The following is a 14,614-nucleotide window of genomic DNA, read 5'->3' on the forward strand; positions in this document are numbered from 1 at the left end:
ATGATGTTCCCCTAATACGAGCCGTCGTTTTCCACATTGGTTTAGAAAAACCTGGTGGTTTAGAGGTTCCCGGGTCATTGTTACAACTTAAGGACTTCGGGGGTTGACGATACATATAAAGTTCATCGGGGTTGGAATTAGATTTCTCTATTTTTATGCCCTTTCCCTTATTATTTTCTTTTGCCTTTTTAAATTCAGTTGGGGTAATTTCTATAACATCATCGGAATTCTCGTCAGAATCCGATTCATCGGAGAATTGGTAATCCTCCCAATATTTTGCTTCCTTAGCGGAAACACCATTGACCATAATTAACCTTGGTCGGTTGGTTGAGGATTTTCTTTTACTCAACCGTTTTATTATTTCCCCCACCGGTTCTATTTCTTCATCCGGTTCCGATTCTTCTTCCGGTTCCGATTCTTCTTCTGGTTTCGACTCTTCTTCCGGTTCCTCTTCGGGAACTTGTGAATCAGTCCACGAATCATTCCAATTTACATTTGACTCTTCATTATTATTAGGTGAGTCAATGGGACTTGTTCTAGAGGTAGATATCTATCACATAATATCAAACGCGTTAAGAGATTAATATATCACATAATATTCACATGTTAAAATTATATAGTTTCCAACAAAATTTGTTAAGCAATCATTTTTCAAGTAAACACGGTCGAAGTCCAGACTCACTAATGCATCCTAACAAACTCGATAAGACACACTAATGTAAAATTCTGGTTCTCTAAGACCAACGCTCTAATACCAACTGAAATGTCCCGTTCTTATTGATTAAAAACGTTCCATATTAATTGATTTCGTTGCGAGGTTTGACCTCTATATGAGACGTTTTTCAAAGACTGCATTCATTTTTAAAACAAACCATAACCTTTATTTCATAAATAAAGGTTTAAAAAGCTTTACGTAGATTATCAAATAATGATAATCTAAAATATCCTGTTTACACAAGACCATTACATAATGGTTTACAATACAAATATGTTACATCGAAATCAATTTCTTGAATGCAGTTTTTACACAGTATCATACAAACATGGACTCCAAATCTTGTCCTTATTTTAGTATGCAACAGCGGAAGCTCTTAATATTCACCTGAGAATAAACATGCTTTAAACGTCAACAAAAATGTTGGTGAGTTATAGGTTTAACCTATATATATCAAATTGTAACAATAGACCACAAGATTTCATATTTCAATATACATCCCATACATAGAGATAAAAATCATTCATATGGTGAACACCTGATAACCGACATTAACAAGATGCATATATAAGAATATCCCCATCATTCCGAGACACCCTTCGGATATGATATAAATTTCGAAGTACTAAAGCATCCGATACTTTGGATGGGGTTTGTTAGGCCCAATAGATCTATCTTTAGGATTCGCGTCAATTAGGGTGTCTGTTCCCTAATTCTTAGATTACCAGACTTGATAAAAAGGGGCATATTCGATTTCGATAATTCAACCATAGAATGTAGTTTCACGTACTTGTGTCTATTTTGTAAATCATTTATAAAACCTGCATGTATTCTCATCCCAAAAATATTAGATTTTAAAAGTGGGACTATAACTCACTTTCACATATTTTTACTTCGTCGAGAAGTAAGACTTGGCCACTGTTGATTCACGAACCTATAACAATATATACATGTATATTAAAGTATGTTCAAAATATATTTACAACACTTTTAATATATTTTGATGTTTTAAGTTTATTAAGTCAGCTGTCCTCGTTAGTAACCTACAACTAGTTGTCCACAGTTAGATGTACAGAAATAAATGGGTAAATATTATCTTGAATCAATCCACGACCCAGTGTATACGTATCTCAGTATTGATCACAACTCAAACTATATATATTTTGGAATCAACCTCAACCCTGTATAGCTAACTCCAACATTCACATATAGAGTGTCTATGGTTGTTCCGAAATATATATATATAGATGTGTCGACATTATAGGTCGAAACATTGTATACGTGTCTATGGTATCTCAAGATTACATAATATACAATACAAGTTGATTAAGTTATGGTTGGAATAGATTTGTTACCAATTTTCACGTAGCTAAAATGAGAAAAATTATCCAATCTTGTTTTACCCATAACTTCTTCATTTTAAATCCGTTTTGAGTGAATCAAAATGCTATGGTTTCATATTGAACTCTATTTTATGAATCTAAACAGAAAAAGTATAGGTTTATAGACAGAAAAATAAGTTACAAGTCGTTTTTGTAAAGGTAGTCATTTCAGTCGAAAGAACGACGTCTAGATGACCATTTTAGAAAACATACTTCCACTTTGAGTTTAACCATAATTTTTGGATATAGTTTCATGTTCATAATAAAAATCATTTTCTCAGAATAAAAACTTTTAAATCAAAGTTTATCATAGTTTTTAATTAACTAACCCAAAGCAGCCCGCGGTGTTACTACGACGGCGTAAATCCGGTTTTACGGTGTTTTTCGTGTTTCCAGGTTTTAAATCATTAAGTTAGCATATCATATAGATATATAACATGTGTTTAGTTAATTTTAAAAGTCAAGTTAGAAGGATTAACTTTTGTTTGCGAACAAGTTTAGAATTAACTAAACTATGTTCTAGTGATTACGAGTTTAAACCTTCGAATAAGATAGTTTTATATATATGAATCGAATGATGTTATGAACATCATTACTACCTCAAGTTTAGTAGGTAAACCTACTGGAAGTGACAAGAAATGATCTAGCTTCAAAGGATCTTGGATGGCTTGAAAGTTCTTGAAGTAGGATCATGACACAAAAACAAGTTCAAGTAAGATTTTTACTCGAATTAAGATAGTTTATAGTTATAGAAATTGAATCAAAGTTTGAATATGAATATTACCTTGAATAAAAAAGATAACCTACTGTATATAACAAAGATTTCTTGATCTTAGATGATTACTTGGAATGGATTAGAAAGCTTAGAAGTAAATTAGTAAACTTGAAGGGATTTTTGAAGTGTTCTTGAAGTGTTCTTCCTATGATGATTATAGCTTGATTATTGAAGTGATTTTTGATGAATATGATGATTAACTACTGGAAAAATACGTTCATAATAGTGTGTGTGTGTGTGTTGAGAGAGAATTAGAAAGAGAATTGGAAGTGAAATGGAGTGAATGATGAGTGGTAATTGGTGAGTGGTGAGTGGGGTTAAAAGGAGTTCTAGTTAGTTGACTAGCTCATGGTAGAAGTTAAAATTAATTAGTCATACATGACATAATCAAGAGTGGAATCCCATGCTAGTTCCTATTGGTATATACCCATAGTAAGTACGTTTTGAAGCTGTGTATAATACGGGTAAGAATACGACTAGAATTCTTGATGAAAGAAAAGAATGGGAAAGTAACTGTAACCATTTTCGTTAAGTATGAGTGTTTTGATATATGTCTTGAAGTCTTCCAAAAGTATTTTAATACATCTAAATACACTACATGTATATACATTTTAACTGAGTCGTTAAGTCATCGTTAGTCGTTACATGTAAGTGTTGTTTTGAAACCTTTAAGTTAACGATCTCAATTAATGTTGTTAACCCATTGTTTATTATATCTAATGAGATATTAAATTATTATATTATCATGATATTATGATATATTAATATATCTTAATATGATATGTATACATTTAAATGTCGTTACAACGATAATCGTTACATATATGTCTCGTTTCGAAATCCTTAAGTTAGTAGTCTGGTTTATATGTATATAACTCATTGTTAATATACTTATGGAGATACTTACTTATCATAATCTCATGTTAACCATATGTATATCCATATATATATATATATATATCGTCATGTCGTTTTTACAAGTTTTAACGTTCGTGAATCGCCGGTCAACTTGGGTGGTCAATTGTCTATATGAAACATATTTCAATTAATCAAGTCTTAACAAGTTTGATTGCTTAACATGTTGGAAGCATTTAATCATGTAAATATCAATCTCAATTAATATATATAAACATGGAAAAGTTCGGGTCACTACATAAGTCATGCTGGAAGTTCTATTGGAACATGATGATTCACAGATCATAACGTCATCATGTGCCATGTTACATAACTCTTTCATTCTACTTAACTTCTGAACATATCAAGAAAATGTATTCTTGATGGTTCTATCTTCCGTGACGTTGATAAATTTGAAAATCAAATCGTGCTATCACGTTCCTTCCTGCTTAGAACATTATAAACACTCGAAACTCTATATCTACGAATTCTGAACCATTATTCGCTTGACTTGAAGTCGGGACGAGAAAACAAAAGCATAGAGCCTCGAAATATAAGGGAAAATATAAAGCCCGACAACAACACATAAATTACAAACCGTGTATATCAATGTTTATCGCAACATAAAGACACGGGAGAATGATGAACACAATAACCCCAAGGTAATAGTAGAAGTGAATAGATTCCTCCGGCGGTAAATGGAACAAAAGAATGACAGAAGCGATAGTTAGGAAAATATCAAGAATCAGAACTGGATGGAGCATTTCCACAATATTTTGGAAGTAGGAATAGAGGAAAAAGTATAGGAATGGTGAAAATAATGGAACGGAAGAGTTTAATTTATAATGGAAATATCAGACATAGCAATCGGGGCAGATCATCGCATTTAATTAAAGAAATCCTAATTCTCCTTAAATCTCGAAGAATCAGATCTTATAGATTTCGAAGATTTTCTTTATTTCTTTGAATCCCTTGAATTCCGGAAATAAATAGTGACTACGTCACCGGTTAAGACAAACCTATATTTATTCATTTCACTCTTTCGTGATAACTACTCGTACTCTTCGAATAATCGAATTATTTTATCCTTATTACTCTATGGTAATAAAACTCTAATTACCAACTCATATTCGTCATGAAAAACATTTTTATTGTTAGCCATGACCACCTCACTCAAATTTCGGGACGAAATTTCTTTAACGAGTAGGTACTGTGATGACCCGAAAATTTCTGATCAAATATAAACTTAAATCTTATATGATTTCGACAAGATAAGCAAAGTTTGTAATATTGAGTTACAAAATTTTGAAACTGTTTACATGAATTCATTTAATCTTCGACTATTCCCGACGATTCATGAACCACTATTTGTAAATAGATACATATATTTATATACGTATATATATATATTATTGATTATAAAATTAAAATATTATAGGAGTTAATTAATTATGTAAATAAAATAATAAATGATATTATTGTTATTATAAGTATTATTATTTTTAGTGTAATATTATTATTATTATCTTTATTATATCATTATTAACATTATTATTAATAATTATTAATATCATTTAATATTGTTAATATTAATAGAATTATTATTACATTTATTTATGATAACAAACGAGTTTTTTAAAGTAAACCAATTTCATGTATCAATCAACTGTGTAGAATTTTGTTCCTATCTCAAATCTTGTTCCAATCAAACTCAAATTTACATTTACAATACGAACAAAATCAGTTAAGCATCACTTTCAACTTTTAATTTTTTTTTTCTAATTTCCTATTGTGCTTGTGATCTTTTGTCTCTAATTTTATTTCAATTATCACCCCACACAATCATCATTAAACTCTCACATATTGCTATACCTGTCACCACCATATGTTCAAACTCCTTTTATTGTTCTAATCAGAATCGAATACCAACCAACTCATCAAGACCCATCAATTTTCTCAACTCAAAATCATGATACCACCACCTATCTATCTCTCTCCTAGATAATGTCTTGTTGAAACCACCATTTTCTTCTTTAAAACCGTTCTACAATCAACATGATTGCTACACGTTTCCATTTTAAATCGAAGACATATATCGCCAACAACACCACTTCTTCTTCTTATATTTCCACAATCACATCCACTATCAAAGTAGGTTCGTGTATACTTCTGCCCGAGGCTTAACAATTGCCACCACCGTAATCCATCACCCACGAGACCCACCTCCATTACCACCATCTCTTTCGTCTCTCTTACCTCTCTCTCTCTCTCTCTCTCTCTCTTATATAGATATTTTTTTTATTTGTTGTAAACGAAGAGCATAACAAGTGATGATGAGGAAGATTAGAAACCATGATCACCAACTTTGTTATTTCGGATGCTGCACATATTGGATACCTGTTGCTTTGTTATTCCCTGTTCGAAAAGTATAAAGAAAGATGATGTTTATACAATGAATAAAGATGATGAAGGGTACATAAAATGAATGGTGCGTGTTTCTCTTTTTCTTTTGACCGATAGCTCCTAAAGTGGTAACCCCACTTGTACAACTTGGTGATCAATATTTTGGTTGCTATTGCTTATTACCTATGCCGTTTCTAAAATTGATCGAGAACCCACCACATACATTTGTAGATTTGGGCCGACATACTTATGTTTTCTTTATGGGCCGAGGAATTTTTTTTGTGTATTGTTAGGCCGAGATCCAATTTCTAAACGGACCAGTTAATCTAAATTAATTATAGATTAGCCCAATAATCCCTCTTGTAGCTGTTATATTTTTTTTTTCTTCTGTGAAGATGACGTTGAACAACAAGGATTATGATGATAGATTATGATGGTGAATGACGTTAACGATATGATGATGAAGATATTGTTACACGATGCGTAATGATACAAATACATAAATGATGATAAACGATGATATGATGATCAGATAAAGGTGATAATTTTAGGATTTATGATTAAGATGATGATCTTGATGATGATTGTGATGATAAAGATGGCGATATGATACAAGAACGATTATAGTGAGGTTGATGTTAGTGATTAAAATGAGTCTTGATGATACGAAGGAAACGAAAATGATGATAACTGATGATGATATGTATACCGTATGATGTATGATGATTTTGTGAAATGAAGAACATGATAATGATGATGATAGTGTTTAGATGATAAGCTTATGATGATGGTGATGCGAAATAGATAAGGATGATATGTGATGTTCATGAATGAGAGTATTGAAGATGACAGAAAAATCGAGTTAAATAAAATCAAGATATAAATATAAACAGATAGACAGATTTGGGGTAATGGTTAGGGTGTGGTTGTGTGAGCGGGAGGTCGCGGGTTCGAGTCCCCTCCCAGGCTGTTTATATTTTTTTTATGCTTCTAAGGTATAATTTGATATTTTTATTATTATTAATATGATTGTTGTTATTATTATTATTATTACTGTACTAACATAAATATTATATTTATTATTATCATTAAAATAAGTATTATGATTATCATTACTATTATTATTATTATTAATACTATTATTAGTATTATCATCAAAATATTCATTTTATTTTATTTTATTATTATTAACAAAAGTATTTTTATTAAAATTATCATTTTCATTATTGTTATAAGTATGATTATCATTAAAAACTATCATTATTGTTATTATCAACATTACTACTAATATTACTATCATTATAAGTATTATTATTTTTAGAATCATAATTATTATTATTATTATCATTATTAAGTATAGTTACTAATATTATTATTATAAAACAATACAACTTTTTAGTTAATATTATTAATATTATTTTATCAAATGATTTTTAGTTATATAAACACTATTGTTAATACATATGACATATCTATATTAACGTTTTATAATAAATACTAATTATTTAGTTAAAATACATAAAATAAAAATATTTACATTAATTATTGATAAAACATATAATTTATTAAAATAACAATTAAATCACTAAATAAAATATAAAATTGTTCGATTACCATTACATGTGTTAATATATGTAATTTAATATAGGTTCGTGAATCCGAGGCCAACCCTGTATTGCTCAATATAGTCATATGTATTTTTACTACAAAATACATTAGGTGAGTTTCATTTGCTCCCTTTTTAATTGCTTTTGCAATATATAATTTTGGGCTGAGAATACATGCGCTGCTTTTATAAATGCTTTACGAAATAGAGACAAGTGATTAAAAATAATATTCTGCGGATTGATGTGCTAGGTAATTTAGTTACATGTTATAAGAGCATGTAAGCGCGAATCCTAAAGATAGATCTATCGGGCTTAACACCCCCATCCTGTAGGCTGCACTAGACATAAGAACTAGTGGGCGGATGTTTAGTACTTCGAGGATTATTTATACACTTGCGATTGTACATATCCATCTTTGCGAAGATGACTTATTATGTTATTGTTAAGGTTGGTTACTGAGGCCTCAACATAAGCAGAACGGTTTTATACACTTGCGAGTGTACATATATTTATAAACGGAAATTTTGTGGTCTATTAATATATTAAAATGATTGTTATGATAAACCTATGAACTCACCAACCTTTTGGTTGACACTTTAAAGCATGTTTATTCTCATGTATGAAAGAAACATTTCACTGTGCATTTGCTCATTTTAAAGATATTATTTGGAGTCGATCATCGCAATGGAATCAGCTGTTGAAGACTTCGTCCAGATGGATTAGGACGAGTCACTACACCAATTTTACGAAGCGAACAGGGACTTCAAAATCGATAACACGGCCCTGCAAAAAAGCCTAATTTTATTTTCATAAATTTTTTTTTTCTTTATATATTTGCAAATATTCATCGTTATCATTTGATGTTTGATTACGCCAGACACAACCAGGTCTGTAAACCTTCACCGAAATCTTTGTAAGATTTGGGTTTTAGACCCCAAAATTTTTCGTTTGGTAGATGGGTCTCAGACCTAACCGATGTTACATGACCAAATTTTGCAGGTTGTTAAAGCACAAGGAGTCGACCTTCGGCATCGGATGTCGTCTGACTCCGGGTCGGCGTTAGGATGCCAATTTCGAAAATCCGAATTTTAAATATAAATAATATTGAAAAATAATACAATTAATACTATTGTATCTTGTAAATACAACTTAAATCTTTCATTTTTCACATTTTCAAACAATTCTCTCAGCTCTTCCCCAACAAAAATGTCGTACCAAAATAATGCAAACCATCCAAATAACTTGTACAGTTCGAACAATCCATTCTCAATATCAATGGAATCCATTTGGTCTGTTTCAAGTTCCTCGTACGCCTAACTCTTTCGTTGATCAATTTGGTTAGTTTCAAAGACAAATGTCTCAAACCCAATTGTCGAATCCCAAGGAGATTAATGAATTTTTTGCGTTGAAGTCCGATAAAAAAACCGATTCAAACTTGCAATTCTTTCAAGACCAGGTACCTACACCAACGTCCCAACGAACACGAGATAAACGAAAGGGAAAAGTGGTTGAAGAAGAACGGAGTGGTAATGGGAAAGGGAAACGAGGTGGTGTCATATATTATCAACTCATGGGATGAGCACGACGAGTTACACTTGGCCAAAAGTTGGATTATGGTTTCGGAGGATTCAAAACGAGGAAACAATAACATATGTCTTGTTATAGCCGAACTAGTGTGCAACAATTGATGCAGTCTATTATTCACTTATTCTGTACTTAGCTGCAATTTGGGTCAGCACTTAAGCACATTATATTATACGGAGTATAATATAATCGCATTATGAGATCCTGGATTTTATTAGAAAAATTTTGAAGATGTTGGTAAGCAAGAAATTGAAAGGGAGTGACACGATTGGGGAAAGTAATTTTGTATATACATATTGATCAGAGGTGATAAATCCACATATAATTTTGATAAATTCACTCATAATTATGCACAACATGTATGTATAGTAAAAGTACTTAATGCATGATATGATCAGTGACTTTATCAAAATATATTAGTGGATATATCATTCCTATACTGGTAAAAGATGACAATGGTGTACAGAGGCAATAAATCAAGGAATCGATAGCAGATGATGACGCCACTCATCAATAAATCCCATTTTATCAGCTTCCATACTTGGTAACTCCCATACTTCAAGTCTTCTTAGTATCTCTTCCGTTCTACCAAACAACTTGGCGGCGGCCTTAACACTACTCTCTCGTATCTCTATGTCTCTTTCACGACACTTCATCTTTATGACTTGTGGCATGTTAGTAAAGCACGCACACAATATGTCTGCAATCATGCTAGATAACAACCCAAACAACTCTTGTTTGCTAATCTTTTCACCATTGACTTGGTAGTTACACAAGATTGTTTGTGCAGTACGATACATCGAATTAGCAACTATAAACTTCTTAGGAGTGTTCATCATTATTACCTCTTTATTCGTAGTCTTATTGATTTCTAAAACTATTTCTTTTCCTTTATTTGCAAACCATTCAAGAATCTCGACATATGTTTTACCTCTAAAAGCACTTTCTTCGATCGTGTTTTCCAACCACATGCACTTCTCTTCAACCTCATGCCACAAAGTCATAGCCGCCTTTTGTATATTTCTATATTCACTTGTATCATTGATGATTTCTTCCACTTGATGCGTATACGAAAGACCTTCACGGACATTCTTGAGCAACCTATCAACATTTTTCTTTGAAATATTAGGGAGAGAAATAGCAATGCATGTTAAAGTCACTACCGGTAAGCTCCAACTGTTAACAAGTTTAACAGAAGTCAAATGTTCAACTTGATCAATGTCAAAGTTCTTTACTCCGTTAAATCCAGTAGAAGTGTCGAGAAACACCATAAGATCTTTATTCTGTTCCTTATCCACCTTTTGAATCATGTAATTATCCAAAGCATTTGAAATGTGATTTAGCATCCTGTCACTAAGCTCCATCTCATCTTCTAGTTGCAAAACATAATCTCTAAGGCCTTTGTGTACATCATCTATCACTGGGAGAGTAGGAAGCGTAAATAGCATGCCCACCAACAACTTCCAACAGTATGAACCATACACGACAAAGATTATAAGGACTATTGGAATAAGCCTCATCATTTTGCTTGATACAACAATAATGCTCTGAATTCCAATGCAAATCTCTATAATGAGGTTTTTCATATTATTGACAATAGCTTTTGACCAAGAACTACCTGATCGGAAAGTTGTATGGCTTTCTTTCCACTCACGCAACGTCTGAATCCAATATTTCTCTACTTTGAAGATCATAAAATGGTTGTTATTCCACTTAATGAAAAAATTAAAGTTGGAGATAGTAAAACATCTGCATATTGGAGCAATGCTACCAATTACGACTCCAACAAATTGTGTTATATAAATGAAAAAAAGTGACCATTTATAGTCTGTCGTCTCCTTGGTTAGATTCCCACGTTGCTTCACCTCTAGCATTACATTTAGCTCAATGAACAGAATAACTACACAAATAATGCCAGAAGTGGAGGATAAAGGATTACTAGCCTTCACAAATTGAGGGCTACCACTTTCGGCCATAACCCAGTTTCTTCTAACATATTTCCTTAGTTTATCAACCATAGACGCTAACTTATCTTGATCGTCTAAATTTTCTTTATCTATGGCTCGATACTTCAATTCTAGCATTCTCTTATAGGAAGGAATTGTTATAGCTGAAGAAATCGTGATTATTAATAACCACAATAACATAGCCACATAGATGCATGTGACTATCACTAAATTTGTAGGCATGCCATCAATGGTTGAGTTTATAACACCGGTACTAATCTGGATGCAAATATTTCCAATAATTGTAATAACGAGAATAACCAAACCTATGACGTTCGCAAGAAGTGTCTTGTTGTCCATAGACGCCAAAGAAGACATTAAGTTAGTCATCATCGTGCACATGAAGGCTACACTTCCTAATTTGGTTGCTTGGTCCAAGTAACTTGGCATGTAAGTATTAAGATCCACAGACAATTTCATTGCGACACTTATCACTGTAATAGAAGCGGCATTGAGTGTAAAATATTTAGACGGAAACCACATTTTTTTATTTCTAAAACCATGCAACAAATCAGCCCCCATGGCAATGATGCACAAAATTGATGCTGCAGCGATGTAGATGCCAATCCACACCATTGGTTTGCTATAGTTGTTCGCAAGTTCCAAATAGAAACAATATAAATTCAAGGAGTATAAAGTGTCTCCTGTGAGGTTTGCAGATACAACTTCTTGATACTCTTCTTGTTGAAGTAATGGATTCACAATACTGTAACAATCAACTAATGAGCTAGTCTTCATGTTTATAACTTTAAAAGCTAGATAATGGCTAATTTGTTGTTTTTTTCTTTTTAATGAGATGTGAAGAAGATAGACATCTCTTATATAACAAGTCATAATCTGTAACACATATTAAAAGGAGAGTTGGACATTGATGACAATAGATGTTCACTAAAATAATGTTGTTAATGAAGATTAATTAATAGGTTAGTATACAAACCACTCAACCATTTTTTATAACCACTTCCTTACCTTAGATACAACAACTCTGACATTTTCTGATTGGGACATTTAGCGAGAAACAAGTCAACTCTTGCCAGTAAACAAATAACCGCCGGTTGGTACGGACTTGATCCAGCAATTCTATGGACCATAGTAAGGATGAGGAATATATGTTATTGAGAAGTCAACCATACTATAGGGGACATAATGTGACATTGTCCAGGGGCGGGAAGCGTATATAGTGTAGATATATAGAGCCGTGAATTCTGTTACTCATTTAAAAACAGTGTAAAACTCTTTCTTGTAATCGCTTTAATTCAAGCTTTGTAATCAACGAGTTTGGAAGGTCATGCATTTGTTTTTTAAAAAATTTAGAAAAAAAAAAAAAAGTAGAAAAATGACAAAAATAGATGAGGTCAATACGACATCAGTTGACGTCAGCAAAGCGCCACTGTGCACTTTAGTTTATGTAGTTGTAAATTTCTTTGAATAATATAAGTCGAAGAATGGTCGGTTTTGAAGTACTTTTTCTTGTATTGTTCTTGATTTAAATCTTTTACATTAGATGGCATGGTGAAATGACCGTAGGCCTTGCTTGGTTGAAACACCTATGTGAAAGGACAAAAATAGGGATGACAATGGATCTAAAAAAAATCTGAGATTTGCGGATACCCGTGTCTGTGATGGGCGGATAATATCAAAAATCTTTACCCGCGGGTGGGCGGTGGATGTAATCTTGTACCCGCTCACGGGTCGCGGGTGGGTGATGGATGTAATAGATCCGTTGCGGGTAAAATTCGATCCGAAAATCCGTAATAACCATTTGAATAATTCACGGATATACCCTTTCTAAATGGGTGAAAACCTCCACCTTGAATAAATGGACAATAGATAATAAATTACTCCGTATAAGTTTCTACATTCATCATATCATTTTGGTATCGAACTTTTTAGTAACCGGTGCATCTAACAACTACACATTATATGTATTATATAATCAAAGCATTTTGTTGTTTGTTTCGTTTATTAGACAATCTTATTAAATTTAATTTTTACTTATCACTTAAGTAATTCATCAACCTACTACTATATGATTAGGTTTGACAAATAAATTTTGATTGTTAATTTTAAAATTTTTAGCATTACATATATTAGCAAAAAAATAATATTAATATATATTTTCTCATTTTATTATATCAGAAACATGCGTATATGACTGAATGATGTTTTTCATGTCACTTTGAATAATGTAATGATATTTATTTTTGAGTTTTGAATAATTTACATATACTTCATGAATAAGATCCGCGGGTAAACCCGCAACCTGCGAATATCCGTGTGTACGTGCATGGATCTAAAAATAAATCCGTTAACCAAGATCCGTGGGCTAAAGGATCTTCAAAAAATCCGCGGATGCGGATGATGGATGTGGTGGAGCCGCGCCAATTACCCGCGTGTGTCATCCCTAGACAAAAATGATCTTTTTTTACTAAAGCCAAAAGTATATCTGGTTTTTGGTAGCGTTTGAACTACTTTGAACCAAGGTTGCAAAAGACGTGAGACGGGGTCGAGACGGTCGGTTCCTAAAAAGGTCGAGATTTTCAGGGTCGAGACGGGGGTCAAGACGGACGTTGACCAAAGTTGACTTTTAAATATATAAGTATAAAAATGCATATATGTATACATATTTTAAAGCTAAAAACTTTAATTAATTAATTTGTACCTATAATTGTTATCATCGTTAATTTAATACAAAAAATTCAAACTAAAATACGATATATTTTACCGCTTTTACCGATTTTCTGGCTATTCTGAATTTTGACCGACTTTGACTCGATTTTTTTCAATTTTGACCCGAATTTTGACCGTTGACTGTCATATTAGACGGTTTTCTTCGAGACGGGACGGACTAGTCACCAAACCATTGAGACGGGCGTCGAGACGGCTCGAGACGGGGTGTTTTGCAACAGTGCTTTGAACTGAAAAGTCACTTAAGAGAACAAATGGAAATGAGATTTTGAGTAAACGGAGAAAAAGGGCGGAAAATCGTTTTTCGATGTAAAAAAATTATATTAGAAAACTACTTTGTAAAAGTCTAAGCTCGTTGGATAGGAAACTCGTTGTGTCGACTCATGATTTCACAATTAAACGTTGTTTAACTAGCTTACAATTACAATAAACGAATCGATAATTCAATTGATACAAATTAACCTTTTATAGATGAAAAGTTTAAAAATACATAAATTGGATTAAGGAGTTTGCAATAATAAATAATAAATTATTTCAACCTATGTGTAAACATTGTTTTA

At 32.3% G+C, this 14,614-nt stretch overlaps 1 protein-coding gene across 1 annotated transcript; it reads right to left on the bottom strand.

Annotated features, from left to right (window-relative positions):
- Positions 1-9,836: 9,836 nt before the first annotated feature.
- Positions 9,837-12,104, bottom strand: LOC139900328 (uncharacterized). Its single transcript, XM_071883112.1, has one exon. The coding sequence runs from the start codon at positions 12,102-12,104 to the stop codon at positions 9,837-9,839; it is 2,268 nt and encodes a 755-aa protein (XP_071739213.1).
- Between the last annotated feature and the right edge of the window lie 2,510 nt (positions 12,105-14,614).

The sequence above is a fragment of the Rutidosis leptorrhynchoides genome, chromosome 3, assembly GCF_046630445.1.
Source record: "Rutidosis leptorrhynchoides isolate AG116_Rl617_1_P2 chromosome 3, CSIRO_AGI_Rlap_v1, whole genome shotgun sequence".
Taxonomy (NCBI): Eukaryota; Viridiplantae; Streptophyta; class Magnoliopsida; order Asterales; family Asteraceae; genus Rutidosis; species Rutidosis leptorrhynchoides.

What these genes read in the sequence shown, in the direction of transcription:
- LOC139900328 (XM_071883112.1), bottom strand. Translation starts at nt 12,104, where the DNA reads ATGAAGACTAGCTCATTAGTTGATTGTTACAGTATTGTGAATCCATTA.